General features: G+C 35.9%; 1 protein-coding gene across 10 annotated transcripts in view; it reads right to left on the bottom strand.

The window, feature by feature from the left end:
* LOC141394647 (uncharacterized) overlaps positions 1-17802 on the bottom strand; it is a 992399-nt gene that overhangs the window by 749374 nt on the left and 225223 nt on the right. For 6 of the 10 annotated variants that reach the window (XM_073969386.1, XM_073969385.1, XM_073969382.1 and 3 more), the window contains exons 2-3: positions 13045-13080; positions 477-1935 (exon numbers count right to left, since the gene is read on the bottom strand). In XM_073969386.1, coding sequence (XP_073825487.1) covers positions 477-1046 — 570 coding nt within the window. In that variant the 5' untranslated portion in view covers positions 1047-1935; positions 13045-13080. Of the gene's footprint in view, positions 1-476; positions 1936-12963; positions 13081-17802 lie in introns of all 10 variants that reach the window. The other 4 variants (XM_073969381.1, XM_073969377.1, XM_073969379.1 and 1 more) reach the window with 2 other exon arrangements.

The raw sequence follows: 17802 nt of genomic DNA, 5'->3' as shown, positions 1-17802 counted from the left end.
CACTATGCGTTGACGGTAAATACCGGCGTAGTGAACCACAAGCTGTAGCAGCCGCCCGACATCGATATAGTAAAACGTATCGAGCTACTTGACGGAAGCCCAAAATAATTAGTATACATTCTTTCACTCATATTCATCAACCAAATTTTTATTGTCTTATGAGCGAACGTGTTGCGCGACACGTGTTAACTCACTACCTTTAACGGTTGTAAATTAAAAGACTTCGCTTGACTCTACAGAGTCCTAGCCTTTGTCATGTTAAAGTCGATCAGGAAAGTCCATTAGAAAACCTCTTTATGGCCAAAAGCTTAAAAAATAAATTTTCAACTTTTATTTATATTTTTAACGCTCCCGGCCAATGTTCTAAAAACCTTTTTAATTTATTTTTTCTTTATCAAAACGTTTTAATAGCCAATAATAAATGCCAATCACGTTCTAAACATGTAAATAAAATTTAAATGAAATATATAACTTACCTCAAACTTCTGAAACCCAAGCTCAATGTCGTACACATCCAATTGCTCGCTAAAACGCCTTCTATAACGTACACCATCCATACTGCCGGCAGCAGTATCGTTGGCCATGCCGCCACCATTACCCATGGCCACCAGAGTCGACACCGATGTTTCCGTCGTGCCAGTATCATTTGTATTAGTAACATAAATGCGGCCACTACCGCCGCCACCACCATCAAATTCATGGTTATCATTATTACGTTTGTGCATGCGTATGCAAATGCCGCTGCCGCCACCACCACCATCATCGATACCATTATCCAATTCATCATCCGTATCGGTAGTACAATCACCAGGTGTTCTGCTGCCACTGGCCAGACCACAACCACCTTCACTTCTGCCGCTACAGTTAGGTGACCCTTGGCAGGAACTCTGGCCACAATGCCTAGACTTTTGACGCTGGTGATGACGTTGGTGTTGCTGTTGTTTATCGCGATCACGTTGACCGCGAGATTTTTGCAAAACACTTTGCCGACAACGTGTACCACAGGCAATTGCTGATATCTTACTTGCATAATAGTACATAGCCATGTGTCACGTTTTGGTTGAAACACACCCTCGGCGATGGTACATTGGGCTACTCTAGTTTAGATACACGCCAACGCGTAAGAATGCGTTCCCAAATGTTCTCGGCTGGAGGGCTACTAAACAAACAAAACGGAAGCCAAAGGAATTTTTGATAAAATTCTGTTTTAGGACAAGAGGGAGATGATGATGCGAGTTCTAGAGAAGATACTGTGTTTTGTTGGTTTGTTTGTTTTGTTTTTCTAGGTTATATTGAACAGACCGTAGAAAGGAAACGGAAAAGGTTGTTTCTTTTCCTTTTTCAATTTAAGCGTTCGATTGTGTTTGTCGTTGTTGTTTGCCGTGATTGCTATTCTATTTGTTGTTCTTGCTGCTCTTTTGATTTTTATCGTTACACTGATGTCATGCTTTTGTGGTCGGAGGATGATGCTGCTGCTGTTGTTGTTCTTGTTTGTCCTAGTTTTTATTGACAAATGATGTTAATGTGGTTACACTTTCTAATGCCAAACGCGCAACCAAACTCACGTAAATATTTAACAGGTTTACGTTTCCGTTACGTTAACTACGACGTTCAAATTCACTTCAGCTAGTTGTGACAGTATAATTTTTGCTGTGACCATTCGTTCTACTTTTCGTCGTTCCCACATTTGTCGAGTCATGACATCACGTAACTTCATTGAATTTTATATCATCACTTGTTGTCGAACATGACACGTAATCGAATGTTAATTATGTTTGTGTTTACAGTTCATTCACACATATAGCGTACAGCACACACACACGCAGATTGACAAATAGTAATTTTTGTTGGTTAATGTTGGTTGTACAGCACAAACAAAGTTATTTGCGTCCCTTTTGTGGAATACCAATTCGTTTCGTGGTTTCACTTTGATTTCTGAAATAAATCAGAGATTTTATGTCATTACACGATAATTTCATTATTTTAGTTAGATGTGATATTTGGTGTTTGTGCCGGTGGATCTATCAATGAAATTCAAATTGGGGAATGTTGATAACTATAGTTATGACAAATACTAAAATCACTAAGAGATGAAATTTTTGTAACAACTCAATGTTTGTAAAACAATTCAGAGAATGAACATGGCGTAGTGAATGATACGTACCAAACACAAGCTCCTGACCTAAGTAAACCCTAGGGATGTTCCTATTTTATATCAACCATTCACTATAACCTTATAGCTCTAAAATTGCTAAATTGAATACTTTTGTAAAACTTAAATCAAGCCAGAAGATAAACTGAAACTATATAAAGGTATACTTCCGCCACAGAATTTTAAAATTTTCGCCTAAGTGCAGTTTGGGATCTGTTGGAAGTTAGCTCTGAAATTTTTAACTAACCTTATATCCTGCTTAAAGCAATATGTTTCATTCTTTGAGAAAACTATATTTCCTGTCCATAAAAATCCTTCAGCAAGCAACTTAAATATCTGGTACACATGATAACTATGAAAAGAAGTGACTGGCATAGTTGCAATCTGCACATCGTATATGGTCTACATCGGCCAATTCCTTCGGATATCTACAAAGGTTTAACACTGTTTCGCTAAATACAGTTAAAGCCACTTCTCAAACCGAGGTGACACTATAATTTTTTCTTCGGAAAATCCATACTTTTCCAAATATGAGTCCCAATATTTTCAAAAGTCTGCAAAGTGGTGATATTGCATATATCAATTCAAAATGTATGGTTTGTTATTCATGTTTTACAGTAAATAGACTGAGGGTATTAAGCTGTTAATTTGAAGTATGTACAAATAACAAGTAAGAAAGTATCAGTCAGCGGTGCTGACGGGGATATACCCTCAGCCACTGAAAAAAAAAACAATCACAACAATCACGAATTTGCTTAAAATACGTGGAATCTGTAGGTACCGTAATGTGGGGCAATACCAAATCATCGACATACAAACAATTTTTAGTAAGCATTCTGATTCGTAGAGAACTCGAAGTACATATTAAATTATGTTAAACTAAGTTCGGAAGACATTTTTGAAAAAAAATTTAGAGTTATCTTGCACAATAACCATTTTAGTATGTGCTGGCAGGGTTTTTGAGCAATTGGGGAAGTATGGACATACTCCGGAAAATATTGTACCGTTGTATATGGGGTCAATAGGAGAACCTACTGAAAAAGGAATCAAAACTATCCAAGATGAGCTTTAACTTCGCTTTTTTCGAATTTTGTGCGGGGGTACCTTCCCCCGATATTGTCCATAATCCAACCTGATACATGACTGAATGAAATAATACGATGTGCAAAATCTGCACCAATCAGAAACATCCTGCGATTTGCGGATTTGCCATTTTGGATGGTCATGTCACGGTTTCTTTGAGCTTTTAGAAAAATATCTCAAGGAAGTATGGACTTGCGCAAGAAAAAAGTTGTTCCGTCGTAAAGGGAGCCGCAAAGACAACCTACTGAAAAATTTCAAAACTATCCGCGAGGTGCCCGAAGGAGTAGACCGACATATTCCATATTCCAACATGATACTGGATGAAATAATGCGATGCGCAAAGTCTGCACCAATAAGAAACTCCCTGCGAGAATTATTTTGGATTTACCAGGGTTTCTTGGAGCTTTTAGGCCAATATCGCAAGAAGTTTGGACTTGCGTAAGAAAAAAATGTACCGTCGTAAACAGAGGACAACCTACTGAAAAAAAAATTCAAAACTATCCGCGGGGTGCTCTTAAACTTCACTTTATCCGAATTTTATGTGCGATGTACCCGATGGAGTGAATCGATATGGCCCATCTTTGAACTTAAACTAAGCTTGGACAAAATGTTACGATCCCCAAAATTTGGTTCGAATCGGTTGATCCGTTCGAGAGTTATCGTGCGCACCAATCAGGCGGACAGACGGACGGACATGGCTAAATCGACTCCAAATTATCTGAAACGAATTTCGTCCAAACATACTTGGGGTCTAAAACCGATATTTCGATGAGACACATTTTTGGTCGTATAAAAGTGTATATCACAAATGTTGTCAAATATTTCATATTCCATTTAAAACCAGTAAGGAAAGGATCAAAGTCGGGCGGGGCCGACTATATAATACCCTACACCACTGTGAATATGTAAAATATAAATCGGAGCTATATCCAGATCTTAACCGATTTTGATATAATTTGGCACATTTATTTCCAGACCGAATTCAGTCACACATTCCAAATATCATTGAAATCGGACTTATATATCGTGTTTGGAGCTGAAAATGCACGAAATCGGCCGAAAATATGTATGGGCGCTATATCCAAATCTGAACAGATTTCGATATAATTTGGCACATTTATTTCTAGACTGAATTCGGTCACACATTCCAAATTTCATCGAAATCGGAAATATATAGCGTGTTTGGTACAGAAAATACGTGAAATCGGCCGAAAATATATATGGGAGCTATATCCAAATCGGAACCGATTTCGATATAATTTGGCACACTTATTTCTAGACAGAGTTCAGTCAAACATTCCAAATTTCATCGAAATCGGACGTATATAGCGTGTTCGGTGCAGCAAATACGTGAAATCGGGCGAACATATATGTATATGGGAGCTATATCCAAATCTGAACCGATTTCGATATAATTTGGCTCAATTTAAGTGGCGAAATTTCGTGGCCACTGGGAACCACATATGTAAAATTTCAGCTAGTTCAAGCAAAAAATGTGGCTAAGATCCCTAAAATACTTTAAATCGGGAGGTATCGTTATATGGGGACTATACCGAACCGTGGACCTATCTTGACAATTTTTAGTGGAGCAATTTCGCGGCCATTGAGAACCTCAAAGGTAAAATTTCAGCTAGTTTGGGCAAAAAATGTGGCTAAGATCCATAAAATACCTTAAATCGGGAGGTATCGTTATATGGGGACTATACCGAACCGTGGACCTATCTTGACAATTTTTAGTGGAGCAATTTCGCGGCCATTGGGAACCTCAAATGTAAAATTTCAGCTGGTTTAGGCAACAAATGCGGCTAAGATCCTTAAAATACCTTAAATCGGGAGGTACCGTTATATGGGGGCTATACCAAAACTTGGACCGATATAGCCCATCTTCGAACAACGCGGGCCTGTCTTCATAAAAACGTGAAAGTACCTGAAATCGTGCGGTACAGCTATATGGGGCGTATACCAAACAAAACAGGGACTTCTGTCCATAATTTGTTTGGCAGAAAAGTTAGATACGTTTCAACAAATTTTTGGTAGATGAATTGTTTGAACACTAGGAACCCTAACTGCCAAAGTAGAGCTAATTCGGTCTGAAATCGTAGATAAAAGTTAAAGTTAACAAGTTTGAAATCGGGTGGTACCGGTATATGGGGGCTTTACCAAAACATGAAGATATATCTGGAAATTTTGGTAGATACATTTGTTGTTCACTAGAAACTTTTAATTCTAAATTATTTTTAATTCGGTCAGGAAATATCAAAATTTGGTGGCTATACCAAAACATGGACCTACATATGTCCATAATTTTTGGTAGGCAAAATGCCAAATTATAGCTAATTCGATCTGAAAATGTGATTAAAAATCAAATCAAGCGGTACCGTTATATGGTGGCTATACCAAAACGGAAATATGTCCACGGTTGAGAAATTGCTTGACCACTTATAACACTAAATGTCAAATTACATCCAATTTGGATCGAAAACGTTGGTAATGTTATATGGGGCTATTCCAAAACCTATGTACACAAGTTTTAATGGAGAATTGTCGAATAAATGTCACAATATTTATATCGGTTGGTATGGCAGCTATTCCCAAAGGTGGGCCTATGTCCACAATTTTGATGGGGAAGTATTTTTGATACTATGAACTAAATTATATCCAACAAGTAAGAAAAGTCTATAGTCGGACGGAGCCGACCATGGGAAACCCTATACCACTATCCCTGGACAATCTCTCTCCACGGAACTTCTTTTCAATGATTGTGAAAATTTAATTATCAAATATCAGAGATGTAATGTATAACACTTATGACCAAAACCAAACAGTTATCTAGCATGACGAAGACATTTTTGTAGCAGGAAATGAAAATTTAGTTCACACAAACTAAAATGTAATGGAACCCACTTATGTAGTACTACTACTTCCGGTGTTTAACCGCTACGTTGCGTTTTATTATTTTGACCTACAGAGCCGCTAAAAAATTGCTTAACATTTTGTTTTTGGTCCATTTCATCCCCTGAACATTTCACGATCATCACAAAAAACTAAACATTTCTTTTCTGGCCCGAACCCAACCTCCTTAAAAAATTCGTTACAATCGGTCCATAATTGCGGCTTTAAGCTTGTTTACAATTTTTAATGGACGGACACATCGCTAAATCGCTTTATCTCGTCGATATATGAATTTTGGCATACCAAATAAAGGGTCTAGGACGAATATTTCGTGGTGTTACATAAACTTTTGGAGAGACAATATGTAGCATGGGATAAAAATGTGGTTCTCTACACAGAACCCATTATATATTAGGCAGTAGGCCCGTTATCTAGCAAACACTTTATTGCAATTTACATCAGAGGAAAGGTCAGTAGTTTTTTTCATCTGTAGGCTACTTTGCGAAATATATATGTCCTCAAGGAAGTAAAATATCGACCAAAAATAAAATTTTTATAAAGGGTGTTTTTTTAAGCCCGATAGAACTTGAAATTGTAAAAAATTACACGAAAAATTAAATTGTAATCAAAAAATTTTTTTTTATTCGAAAGATCAATACGTGACATTAACATTTGAAAATGATTTCGGGCATATGGGCACCGCGGCTGTTCTTGACGAAGTGCATTCTGGACGTCCAATTTTTGGCCACTTTTTCGAGCACTGCTGGCCGTATGTCACGAATAACACGAACAATGCTGGCCTCCAAGGCATCAATTGTTGCTGGTTTATCAGCATAAACCAGTGACTTCACGTAGCCCCACAGGAAATAATCGAGAGGTGTCAATTCGCACGACCTTGGAGGCCAATTGACAGGTCCACTTCTCGAAATCAACTTATCGCCAAATTTTGATTTCAATAAGTCGATGGTTGCGCTCGCCGTATGGCACGTAGCGCCATCCTGTTGAAACCACATCTCCTCCGGATCAATGTCATCCATATTTTCAAACAAAAAATCATTGATCATGGTGCGGTAACGATCTCCATTGACCGTAACGCGAGCTCCGGCCTCATTTTTGAAGAAATAAGGTCCGATGATGCCACCAGCCGCACCATACGGTGCATTTTTCTGGATGTAAAGGAGTCTGTAGGGTCTCTTGTGGATTGGTCTCACTCCATATGCGGCAATTTTGCTTATTAACAAACCCGTTAAGACAAAAATGCGCTTGTTCAGATGGACGATTATGTACGCCATACAAATGACGAAGTCGTCTATAAGTTGCGCGAATCGACGACTGATTTTCAAAGTAAATTTGGATAATTTCGTAGCGTTGTTCAATCGTGAGTCTATTCATGATGATTTGTCAGAGTATACTGAATCAAATAAAAAAAGTTTCATCAAAATTTAATTTTTTGTGTTACTTTTTACAATTTAAAGTTCTATCTACCTTAAAAAAACACCCTATATTTTTCAAACAAAAGTAATGGTTCATTTCACCCGCTAAAGAATATCAGATCATCATTCAAAATTGTAGGCATCTTTTTCGACCTATGCTCTTACCCGGTGCGAAATTTCGTGACTATTGATGTATAATTGCGACTTCTAGCGAGTTTATTATTACATTACAAAGAAATAACGGAATATATTAGGCTGTAACTCAGTTATCTGATCATACACACCAATATAATTGACATCAATTGAAAGGTCAAGCGTTCCACTTTCAAGTATATCTCACTTGTCCGGAATGTCACTTCCAGGAATTAAGATATAAGCTGTATATTAAAAATTTTCACAATTTTCACAATTTTCACACAAAAGTTTTGGTCCATTTAACCCTCTAAATATTATCCGATCGCCATCTCAAATTGCAAGCTTCTCCTTTGTGATATACTCTTACCTTATTTAAAATTACGCGTTGATCGGACTATTATTGAGAACTACAGAGCCGCTAGAAAATTGGATAAATATTATGTTTTTGGTCCATTTCACCCGCTAAATATTTTACGATCATCATTAATAAGAATAGGGATCTATTCTGATCTGAACCCGACCTCCATACAAAATTTCGTGACCATCGGTCCATAATTGCGGCCTGGAGCGTGTTTACAATTTATAATGGACAGACGGACGGACTGACGGACGGACACACATCTTAAAATCGCTTTATCTCGTCGAGATATGAAGATTGGTATACCACATTGGGGGTCTCCGACGAATATTTCGCGGTGTTACACGAATTTTTACCAAAACAAAGTTATAATACCCTTTTCCACATTGTGGTATAGGGTATAATTAGGGCAGAAAATGTAAATCAATACTTCAAAGAACATGCAATCTGGCGGTACGGCTATACGGGGGTTATTCCAAAATGTGGACCTATGTCCACAACTGTGTAAGCTTTGATCCATTTTGAACCCTGATGGTAGAAAGTAGAACAATGTCCATCATTTTTGGTGGAGAATTTGTTTGACCAATGAGAACACTAATTTTAACCCATCTTCAAGTCTGACTTGCCCGCAAAAAAAGACGCATTTGTGCAAGATTATCTTATCTCAATTTTTCTGGGTGCTAGAGTGATTACAACAGAGGGACGTTCATATATATATATTATGACATTTATTGGTCATGTCATAGTATTTTTTTCACGAATAAATAATAATTTCGCAGTGGTTTGTGCGGGTCGTTTTTATACTTAAATGGAATAAGCGTTATTTTATTCATTCTCGCAACAGCAAATCAGTTTCGGGATTAAGTTCAACAAGTCATAACCCTATAGTACACTCGCCTTGCACACACAATACCCGTGTTCGTTTCCCAGTTTAGGCAACATCACATTTCCAACAGTTGCAAAAATACTCCTCAATTGGGGACATTTCTTGATAATTTCAATCATAGAAAACTTCTCTACAAGCGGTGTCCTAAACCATGCCGTCCGGACTCGGTGATAAAAAGTAGGTCCCATCTCATTGAGATAACATGAATAGGGGTGCACTAATACATATAAGAGAATGTGCCGTGACATTACTCCAAACGGACATAACTCCCAAAACAATGTCCGATCCTATATTTGCCTTTAAATATATTTTAAATGAAAAATTTTGCGTGTTTTCTTTTTTGTTTTTTAGTAGCTACTAAGATGAATAGAAGTGGAACAAATAAAATAGTGGTAGCCTTTATGTGTTAATTGGCTATGTTAACAGGCCAATTTTTTTATGATTTTTTTTTCAACAATTTTTTATCAAATAAAGAAAATGAAGAGCGCGGAAATTTTTCCAAAAATATTTTCTTTTTATTTTTAAAGTAAGCCCAGCTTAATCACAGATTTGTTGTTTTCAAATTTTAAAAACAACAAGTTTTTAGAGTTCTTTGCATTGAAGCAAAGAACTCTTCCCCAATTTTATGACGACTCGAGCTCAAGAATAAATGTGACCGACGAATTCGTTCAAATGGGAATTCAACAGAAACATTCAAAAACTCTAGTATGCTGTGCCTACTTTAAAATAAAAAGTAAGATGGGCTTACTTTAAAAATAACAAGTAAGAACAGACTATAGTCGGACGGGGCCGACCATGTGATACCCTATACCACTATCCCTGTGCACTAGCTTTCCGGGCTAGCTGTTATAAGATGTGCATTAGAAATTTTACCAATTTTCACACAAAAGTTTTGATCAATTTAACCCGCTAAATATTATCCGATCATACCGTTGACTTGCACGCTACTTCTTCATCTCAAACCAAAACTACGTTTAAAATTTCGCGCCGATCGGACTATTATTGCGACCTACAGAGCGGCTACAAAATCGAGCAAAAATTTTGTTTTTGGTCCATTTCATCCCTTTAACATTTCACGATCATCGCCAAAAACTAATCAGTTCTATTCTGGTCCAAACCCGACCTCCATACTAAATTTCGTGACAATCGGTCCATAATTGCGGCCTCTAGCTTGATTACAATTTTTAATGGACGGACAGACGGACGGACGGACGGACGGACACACATCGCTAAATCGCTTTATCTCGTCGAGATATGAAGTTTGGTATACCACATGAGGGGTCTACGACGAATATTTCGCGGCGTTACATGAATTTTTGGGAAAACAAACTTATTATACCCTTTTCCACATTGTGGTATAGGGTATAAAAAGTAAACACACATCACAACAAAACTGCCAAAGAGAATCAAAAATATTTTCATTATTTAAGAAAATATAAATTTGTTGTCAAAATATTTAATTTTTTTTAAAGGAAAAGTGTCATTATGTATACTAAATGTCTTCTTCGAAAACCGTAGTCTGGTAAAACTTCTCCGCACTGCTTCTGAAAACTTTTAAGGATTTTGTGAACACTTCAGCATTTTTTTCGCACTTAAGACTTCTCAAATGTACTATTCAGCTTTAATTCTAACTTCTTCTCTAAAATTTACAACGATTCGTTAAGAGATCAACAGAAAATAATTGTTATTTTCGAAATTAAGATTTTTTTTTTTTAATTTTTCGAAGTACCTCTTAGGTCAAAACAGTTCAACTTGAAAGAAACCCAATTCAATTATCACTATGAAATGACCTTCGCCTTAATAAGGCAAAAATAAAATAATTTCAGCGTGAGCCAGGCTGGGATTCGAACCTGGGTCTTTGACAACCAAGTGACACAGTTGCCGCCGTCTCGGCATTCGGAGCCATCATCAACTTGTCAAAGCTTCCTCTGATGACAAACATTGATGATCAAATATTCTGATACAGAAGGACAAAAACAATTAAAGATGAAAACAAGTAAGAAAAGCGTTAAGTTCGGCCAGGCCGAACTTTTTATACCCTCCACCACGAACTGTATTGAAGTTGAATTCCGTAAATTGGGAGATATCTTCCTATGGGGGCTATATGAGGGCGTTGACCTATACCTAAAAATTTCAGGTGGAAAGTTGAATACCCTTAACGAAGACTAACTACCAAATTTCAGTCATTTCTGTGGGATATTGAGGTCACAACCTTCAAAATACCGAATATTTGGAGGTACTGTTCTATGGGGGCTATACTAAGGCGTGGACCTGTACCCGCAAGTTTCTGGGAGAAAGTTTTAACCCCCAACGAAGACTAAATACCAAATATCATTTCTGGGGAATATTGAGGCTACAACCTTCAAAACACCGAAAATCGGGAGGTAAGTTCTATGGGGGCTATATAAAGGCGTGGACCTATACCAACAAATTTCGTATGGAACGTTTAATACCCCAAATGAAGACCAAATACCAATTTTCAGCCATTTCGGTGGATTAATGTGGCCACAACCTTCAAAATACCTAAAATCTGGAGGAACCGTTCTATGGAGGCTATATGAGGGCGTGGACCTATACCTAGAAATTTCTGGGGGAAAGTTGTGTACCCCCAACGAAGACTAAATACCAAATTTAAGCCATTTCGGTGTGATAATGAGGCTAAAACCTTCAAAATACCGAAAATCGGGAGGTATCGTCCTATGGGGACTATATGAAAACGTGGACCTATGTAAACATTTTATGGTAGAAATGTTTCTTAGCCTCTGGAAACACAAAATACAAAGTTACAACTGTGGTCAAATGGGACTAATACATACAGAATATCGTGAAGTGACGCGTACTTATATACGGGGTGTTATATGGGGGCTATACCAAAACGTGGGGGCTATACCTACATAGCCCGCCTTCAATACCAAAAGTCCTACGTATGTACATATAATAGATTTTACCAAATTTCCATCCACCTACTTCAATCCGTTCGGACGCTAGAGTGATTTCCACAGACGGACAGATGGACAGGCGGACAGACAGACAGACAGACAGACGGACAGACGGAAAGACAGACGGACGGACATGGCTATATCGATGTAGAATTGCACGCTGATCAAGAATATATATAGTTTGTGTAGTCTACAATTATTATTTCGAGTAGTTACAAACTGAATGACAAACTTAATATACCCCCATCTTATGGTGGAGGGTATAAAAAGCTGTCATAGTAGTATTTGCAATAAAAAATTGAAAAGTAGGTTTGCCAGCCAAGTCTGTCTATAGGAAATGTTTGGAATTAAATAACTGACATTAAATATATAACTTCGTATATAGAAATTTCGAATGATTTAAGTTCAATGTGTGGGACTTCGAAGGATTCCTAATTTTTCAATGTACCGTTTAGGTAATAACAGCTCAATCGCAAGAGAATCGATTCAAATATCACTATAAAATTACTTTAGCTTTAAAAATGCACAAAAAAAGGCGTTGGGAGTTTTGTCCGCGGGAGTTCCGTGGGACTTATGTCCAGGCCCTATAAGAGAAGTCTCCATTGTCTCTTCTGGGATGTTTTGGGAACTTTTATATTATGTTACAATTGAATTCTATTAACGCAAACTCTACTGGTGAATCCACTTGAGATGAAAGATATAAAACCTGAACGTTGCCACACCAAACAACCATTTGGTGTCTATTGTCCTGTTCAAAAAAAAAAAAAATATTATTTTGCATGAAATTTAAAAATAAAGAAGAAAACTTCAAATTAAATATGTTTTCCTAGACATTCGATTCTCTGCTTTGACTTTCTGTAACAGAAGCCTGTCTTGTCAATGTAACCTTAGAATTTCATGAAATAAACACATGCACACCTACAACCGTTATAAAAGAGTCCTGTAGTATTTCACGTTGTTAAAATAGTTTTTGTTATAATAAGACTTTCGTATGTCTTCAGATTGTGTGTGCATTCCTGACAAAGTTAGACTTCTTTGTGCAATGATATTTTAGGTCTGTTTTTGGTGTTGTTGTTTATTCTTACATTATACAATTTCTTGTGGATGATTGTAGGGTGTGTGTTATTTAAGGTTGGTGTTCATATTCTGCGTTCGTTATTCCTTACATTGAAAACTGTTCATTTCAATAATCTCTGTGATATCTGAAAGCAAAGGAGAAAAGAAGTAAATTAAATTACAGGCAGAAGTTTATATTAAATGTCACTAAAGTTTCAACAATATTTACTAACTAAATTGCTTAAGATTTATTTATGTGGCCACTAAAGAAAGTTAGTAAAACGAAAATATTGCCAATATTGCTTTGAAAAGTTGTGATAAGAAATTCTAGGTAAAATAGTATTATTTATTAATTATTAATTCTTTATTACAAATAATATAGTTTTATTTATTTTTATAGTATTTGTACTAATAGAAATCATAACGTTTCTAACGAAGAACAAAAAATAAACAGTAGAACTGTTTTTGATGTGAGAAAATTTATAAATCAAATATACATATTACGTCAATAATCCCTGTCCATAAAGCTCATATGTAATATTAAATATATAATCTGTTATCCTAAAACCTTATTTATGTTACTAAGATATTTCCATGAATTGCAGTGACATAAACTTCATTTTATTAAATTTTCGTTTGAAAATTTCCATTAAAAACAAATATCTTTTGTGTCCTTTATACCAAAATTCAAAAGAAATTTCTTTCAATGGGCTAATCCTTTTTTATTTTGTATCGCTTACTTTTGAGAAATTGTATGTTCATACATTTGTATGTATGCTAAATGTAACTACATGCATATATGTATATGAGGGCGGATCCATTTAAACATCGCCTTTTTGATATCTGGGATTGTACGACCTTGATACACTGTGCTTTAAAAGTTGCTCAGAAATAATATTCTAGTGTTCTGATGCAAATATTCCATCGTGTTTGGGTTCATGAACAATGATAGTATCTTTGGTTCCTAAGGGACACTTCGTTTTTTTTTTTTGTTATAACGATAAGTGTTGGTGAAAACGGGGTTTCTAAGATTTTCATGTTTAAACAGGCATAACTCCTTTTTCTCACAACAGATTACTATTGATCCTTTTCCATTTTAAAGCGGTATATAATATCTTTCGAACACACTATTATTTTTTAATCGGTTAACAAATGGCAACGTTATAGTGTTTGATGTGTGAGAAAGCGCACAAAAAACGGGAAATGCTTTTCTTCGTTCTCTAGCCTGCTTAGAAGATACCAAACAGTATAATTATTTATTTTTTCCAAAAGGGGAATTACGTTAGCTTTCAAAAACGGGAAAACTTGTGAAATCGGTTAAGAATAGACGAGTTATGCAATTTTTTGCGTTTTAACTTTTTGGTTTTTTTATGCAAGTCCGTCCCTTCGTCTGTGGTAATCACTCTAGCATCCACAAAAATAGTGGTAGGGTGCTGACATTTTGGAAAGATGGGTCTTTTATTTTGGAAGCATATCGGTCCACGTTTTGGTATATCCCCATATAACGGCACCGAACGATTTGAGATATTTTGAGTTTTTAGCACGAGGAAAAGAATCAATAGAACAAGTATGAACAGCGTTAGCTTCGGCCAAGCTTGTTATACCCTCCACCAAGTGTATTGAAGTAAAATGGAACAATTAGTTTCCTTTCGTTTATAAAGAAGACCAAATACCAAATTTCAGCAAGTTCGGTAAAACAATGTGGCTAACCTTCAAAATACCGTTCTATCAGGGCTATATGAAGTTTTATACCACCAACGAAGACTAAATACCAAATTTCAGCCATTTCTGAGGAATATTGAGGCCACAACCTTCAAAACATAGAAAATCGGGAGGTACGTTCTATGGAAGCTATATTAAGGCGTGAACCTGTACCGACAAGTTTCTGAGGGAACGTTTTATACCACCAACGAATACTAAATACCAAATTTCAGCCATTTCTGAGGAATGTTGAGGCCACAATCCTCAAAACACCGAAAATCGGGAGGCACGTTCTATGGGGGCTATATGGAGGCGTGGACCTATACCGAAATATTTCATATGGAACGTTTAATACCCCAAATGAAAACCAAATACTAAATTTCAGCCAATTCGGTGTACACAACCTGCAAAATACCGAAATGTGGATGGTACCGTTCTATGGGGGCTATATCAAAACGTGGACCGATTTAGCCCTTTAGCAATACCAACATCGTAGGAGTAAAAGATACTTCTATACTAAATTACAAAGCTCTATCTTAAAAGTTGCGAGCTGTATCTTGATTTCAACAGACGGACGGACGGACATGGTTATATCGACTTAGAATTTTACCCTGATCAAAAATATATATATATATATATATATATATATATATATATATATATATATATATATATATATATATATACACGTTCTATGGGGGCTATATGGAGGCGTGGACCTATACCGAAATATTTCATATGGAACGTTTAATACCCCAAATGAAAACCAAATACTAAATTTCAGCCAATTCGGTGTACACAACCTGCAAAATACCGAAATGTGGATGGTACCGTTCTATGGGGGCTATATCAAAACGTGGACCGATTTAGCCCTTTAGCAATACCAACATCGTAGGAGTAAAAGATACTTCTATACTAAATTACAAAGCTCTATCTTAAAAGTTGCGAGCTGTATCTTGATTTCAACAGACGGACGGACGGACATGGTTATATCGACTTAGAATTTTACCCTGATCAAAAATATATATATATATATATATATATATATATATATATATATATCGTCACCATAAATGCCGGAAGACGTAACCCACAAAAATAAAACTTTACAGGAGAAGCAAAAAACGTTATAAAATGGATACGGTGTTATAAAATATCGAAAATTTTTAGTATCGTGTTTTAAGACAGAGATGAAATATGTTTTTGGAAAAAAATTAAATTTTTTTCCAGAATGTTAGAAGCTGTGTGGGTTACGTCTTATGGTATTGTATTTTTCTGAAATGCCAAACGACGTAACCCACAATTTATTGAGTATACATTTGAAGAAAGGTGTATAAATGAAAAATTATAATTAAATTAGAATTAGTTTATTGGCCTACCCGGCTAAGCGAACTTTAAACTAGCAATCTGACGGTGTTGGGTTCAATTCCCAGTCTTAACGGTGATATTTCAATGGACCACACTTAGGTGAACATCACTATAATTATCTATAATTATTTATAAGTATAACATCACTATAATTATTTATAAGTTCAATTGTATTAGACTATATTTAAATCATCAGATCTAGAATATTATATTTATTGTTGTATTTATGTCAATTTATCAAAATGTAGTTAATATAAATTAAGTGATCTGTAATAATTTAAATGAAATTCTTAATTCTCATAAAGAATTTTGTCATAAAAGTAGGATGGAGGATGCACTGCTTCAAAATTTGCGGAACTTCTTCTATGGTAGAATCTGGTAGTCGTTTTTGATATCAGTTTTAAAACAGATTATATCACTAGGATCATAAGCCATTTCGCAGTTTATTGACTGTAGGAACTCCTGTCTTTTTGTCTAAGTAAACCAATACAAAAATTTCTTTGTATTGGAACGACGTGAATTTTGAACATATACACGTTTTCGTATAAACGTCTCAATATTCTTGTTACGTACGTTTTGCTGTCAGAAATTTTGAGTATTTCCGTTCGTTCTTTCTCTTGAAAAAATGAGCAATTTCGAAGCGACCTGCCTTTGCAAAATGATGATGTACATCCAGGCTTCATTTGCCTTGCATTGCCTTCCCAATAACCACTTCCTTTTGGCCGTTTAACATATTGTTTTCCATATATGCCGTTTTAGATGTTTATTTAAATCAGGGCACAGGTCTTCTGTCATCCTCTTCAATTGTTTTCAATTATGGATTTTTTTCTGTAAGGCATACTGAAAACCATCTAAACTAAAAGTGTTTGATTTAAAAATTAACTACAGGAATGGTGTTTGTGATTTTTGAAAGTAGCCACCATTTTTGAGGTATCGTCATCTTAGAGTCAAATTAAACATATGGAGAAATAAGCTGATTAAGAGCCAAAACTGTTAAAGTAACCCACCATGTGATAGGTATTTCCATAAGCTTTCATACGATATTCATTTTGTAGTAATCGGTTCAGTAGAACCGGGTCTAACCCGGTTTTTGAATCTGGACTTTCGGGTCAAATAACCGGATAAGCGGATCCGCTCCACATGAAAATTATACATTTTCGTAATCAACGCAATAAACCCTACTTTTGGCATAATATTTTCTGGAAAAATCATAGAATACATTGAACACTACTGATGTTTCATTTTAAAATAGTGAGGGTTATGCCTTTTGTGTTTTATGAAAATTACAGTATGTTGTTACGTCTTTTGGCATTTCTTGTATAGGATCGTGATTTTTAAATATAGATGCTTGAAATTTTGCCAGAGCATGTATTTTAGCTTTATGTATCTGATTCCACCAAAAAACGAATTTCGATTTTCATGTCGGTTACGTCTTCCGGCATTTATGGTGACGATATACTAGCTGAACCCGGTGCGCTTTGCTACCCCGACTTAGATAAAATATAATGCAATGCTTTTTTAATATTTTAACGTATAAATATAGGAGATATGAAGGCGTTCTCTACCCATTCAGGGCTGTTTTGGAGCTACTATGGTATTTTTGTATGTTTCAGGAGGTAACACTCCTCCTAAAACCTTTTCGACTATAAGTATTCCTACAGTAGTTATATACTCTTACAATATTAATTTCTCTTTATTTGTACAGATTGGATTTGGAGTGAATAAAATTAAGAATAGAACCAGGTTTGAGAACCTTAGGTTTGAGGATAGTTGTAATTTATTTTATAAATGGGACTTAT

This window comes from Musca autumnalis, unplaced genomic scaffold (assembly GCF_047663935.1).
Source record: "Musca autumnalis isolate F117 unplaced genomic scaffold, ASM4766393v1 scaffold_2, whole genome shotgun sequence".
In the NCBI taxonomy this organism is placed as follows: Eukaryota; Metazoa; Arthropoda; class Insecta; order Diptera; family Muscidae; genus Musca; species Musca autumnalis.
This window is presented reverse-complemented; position numbering and strand designations above follow the sequence as displayed.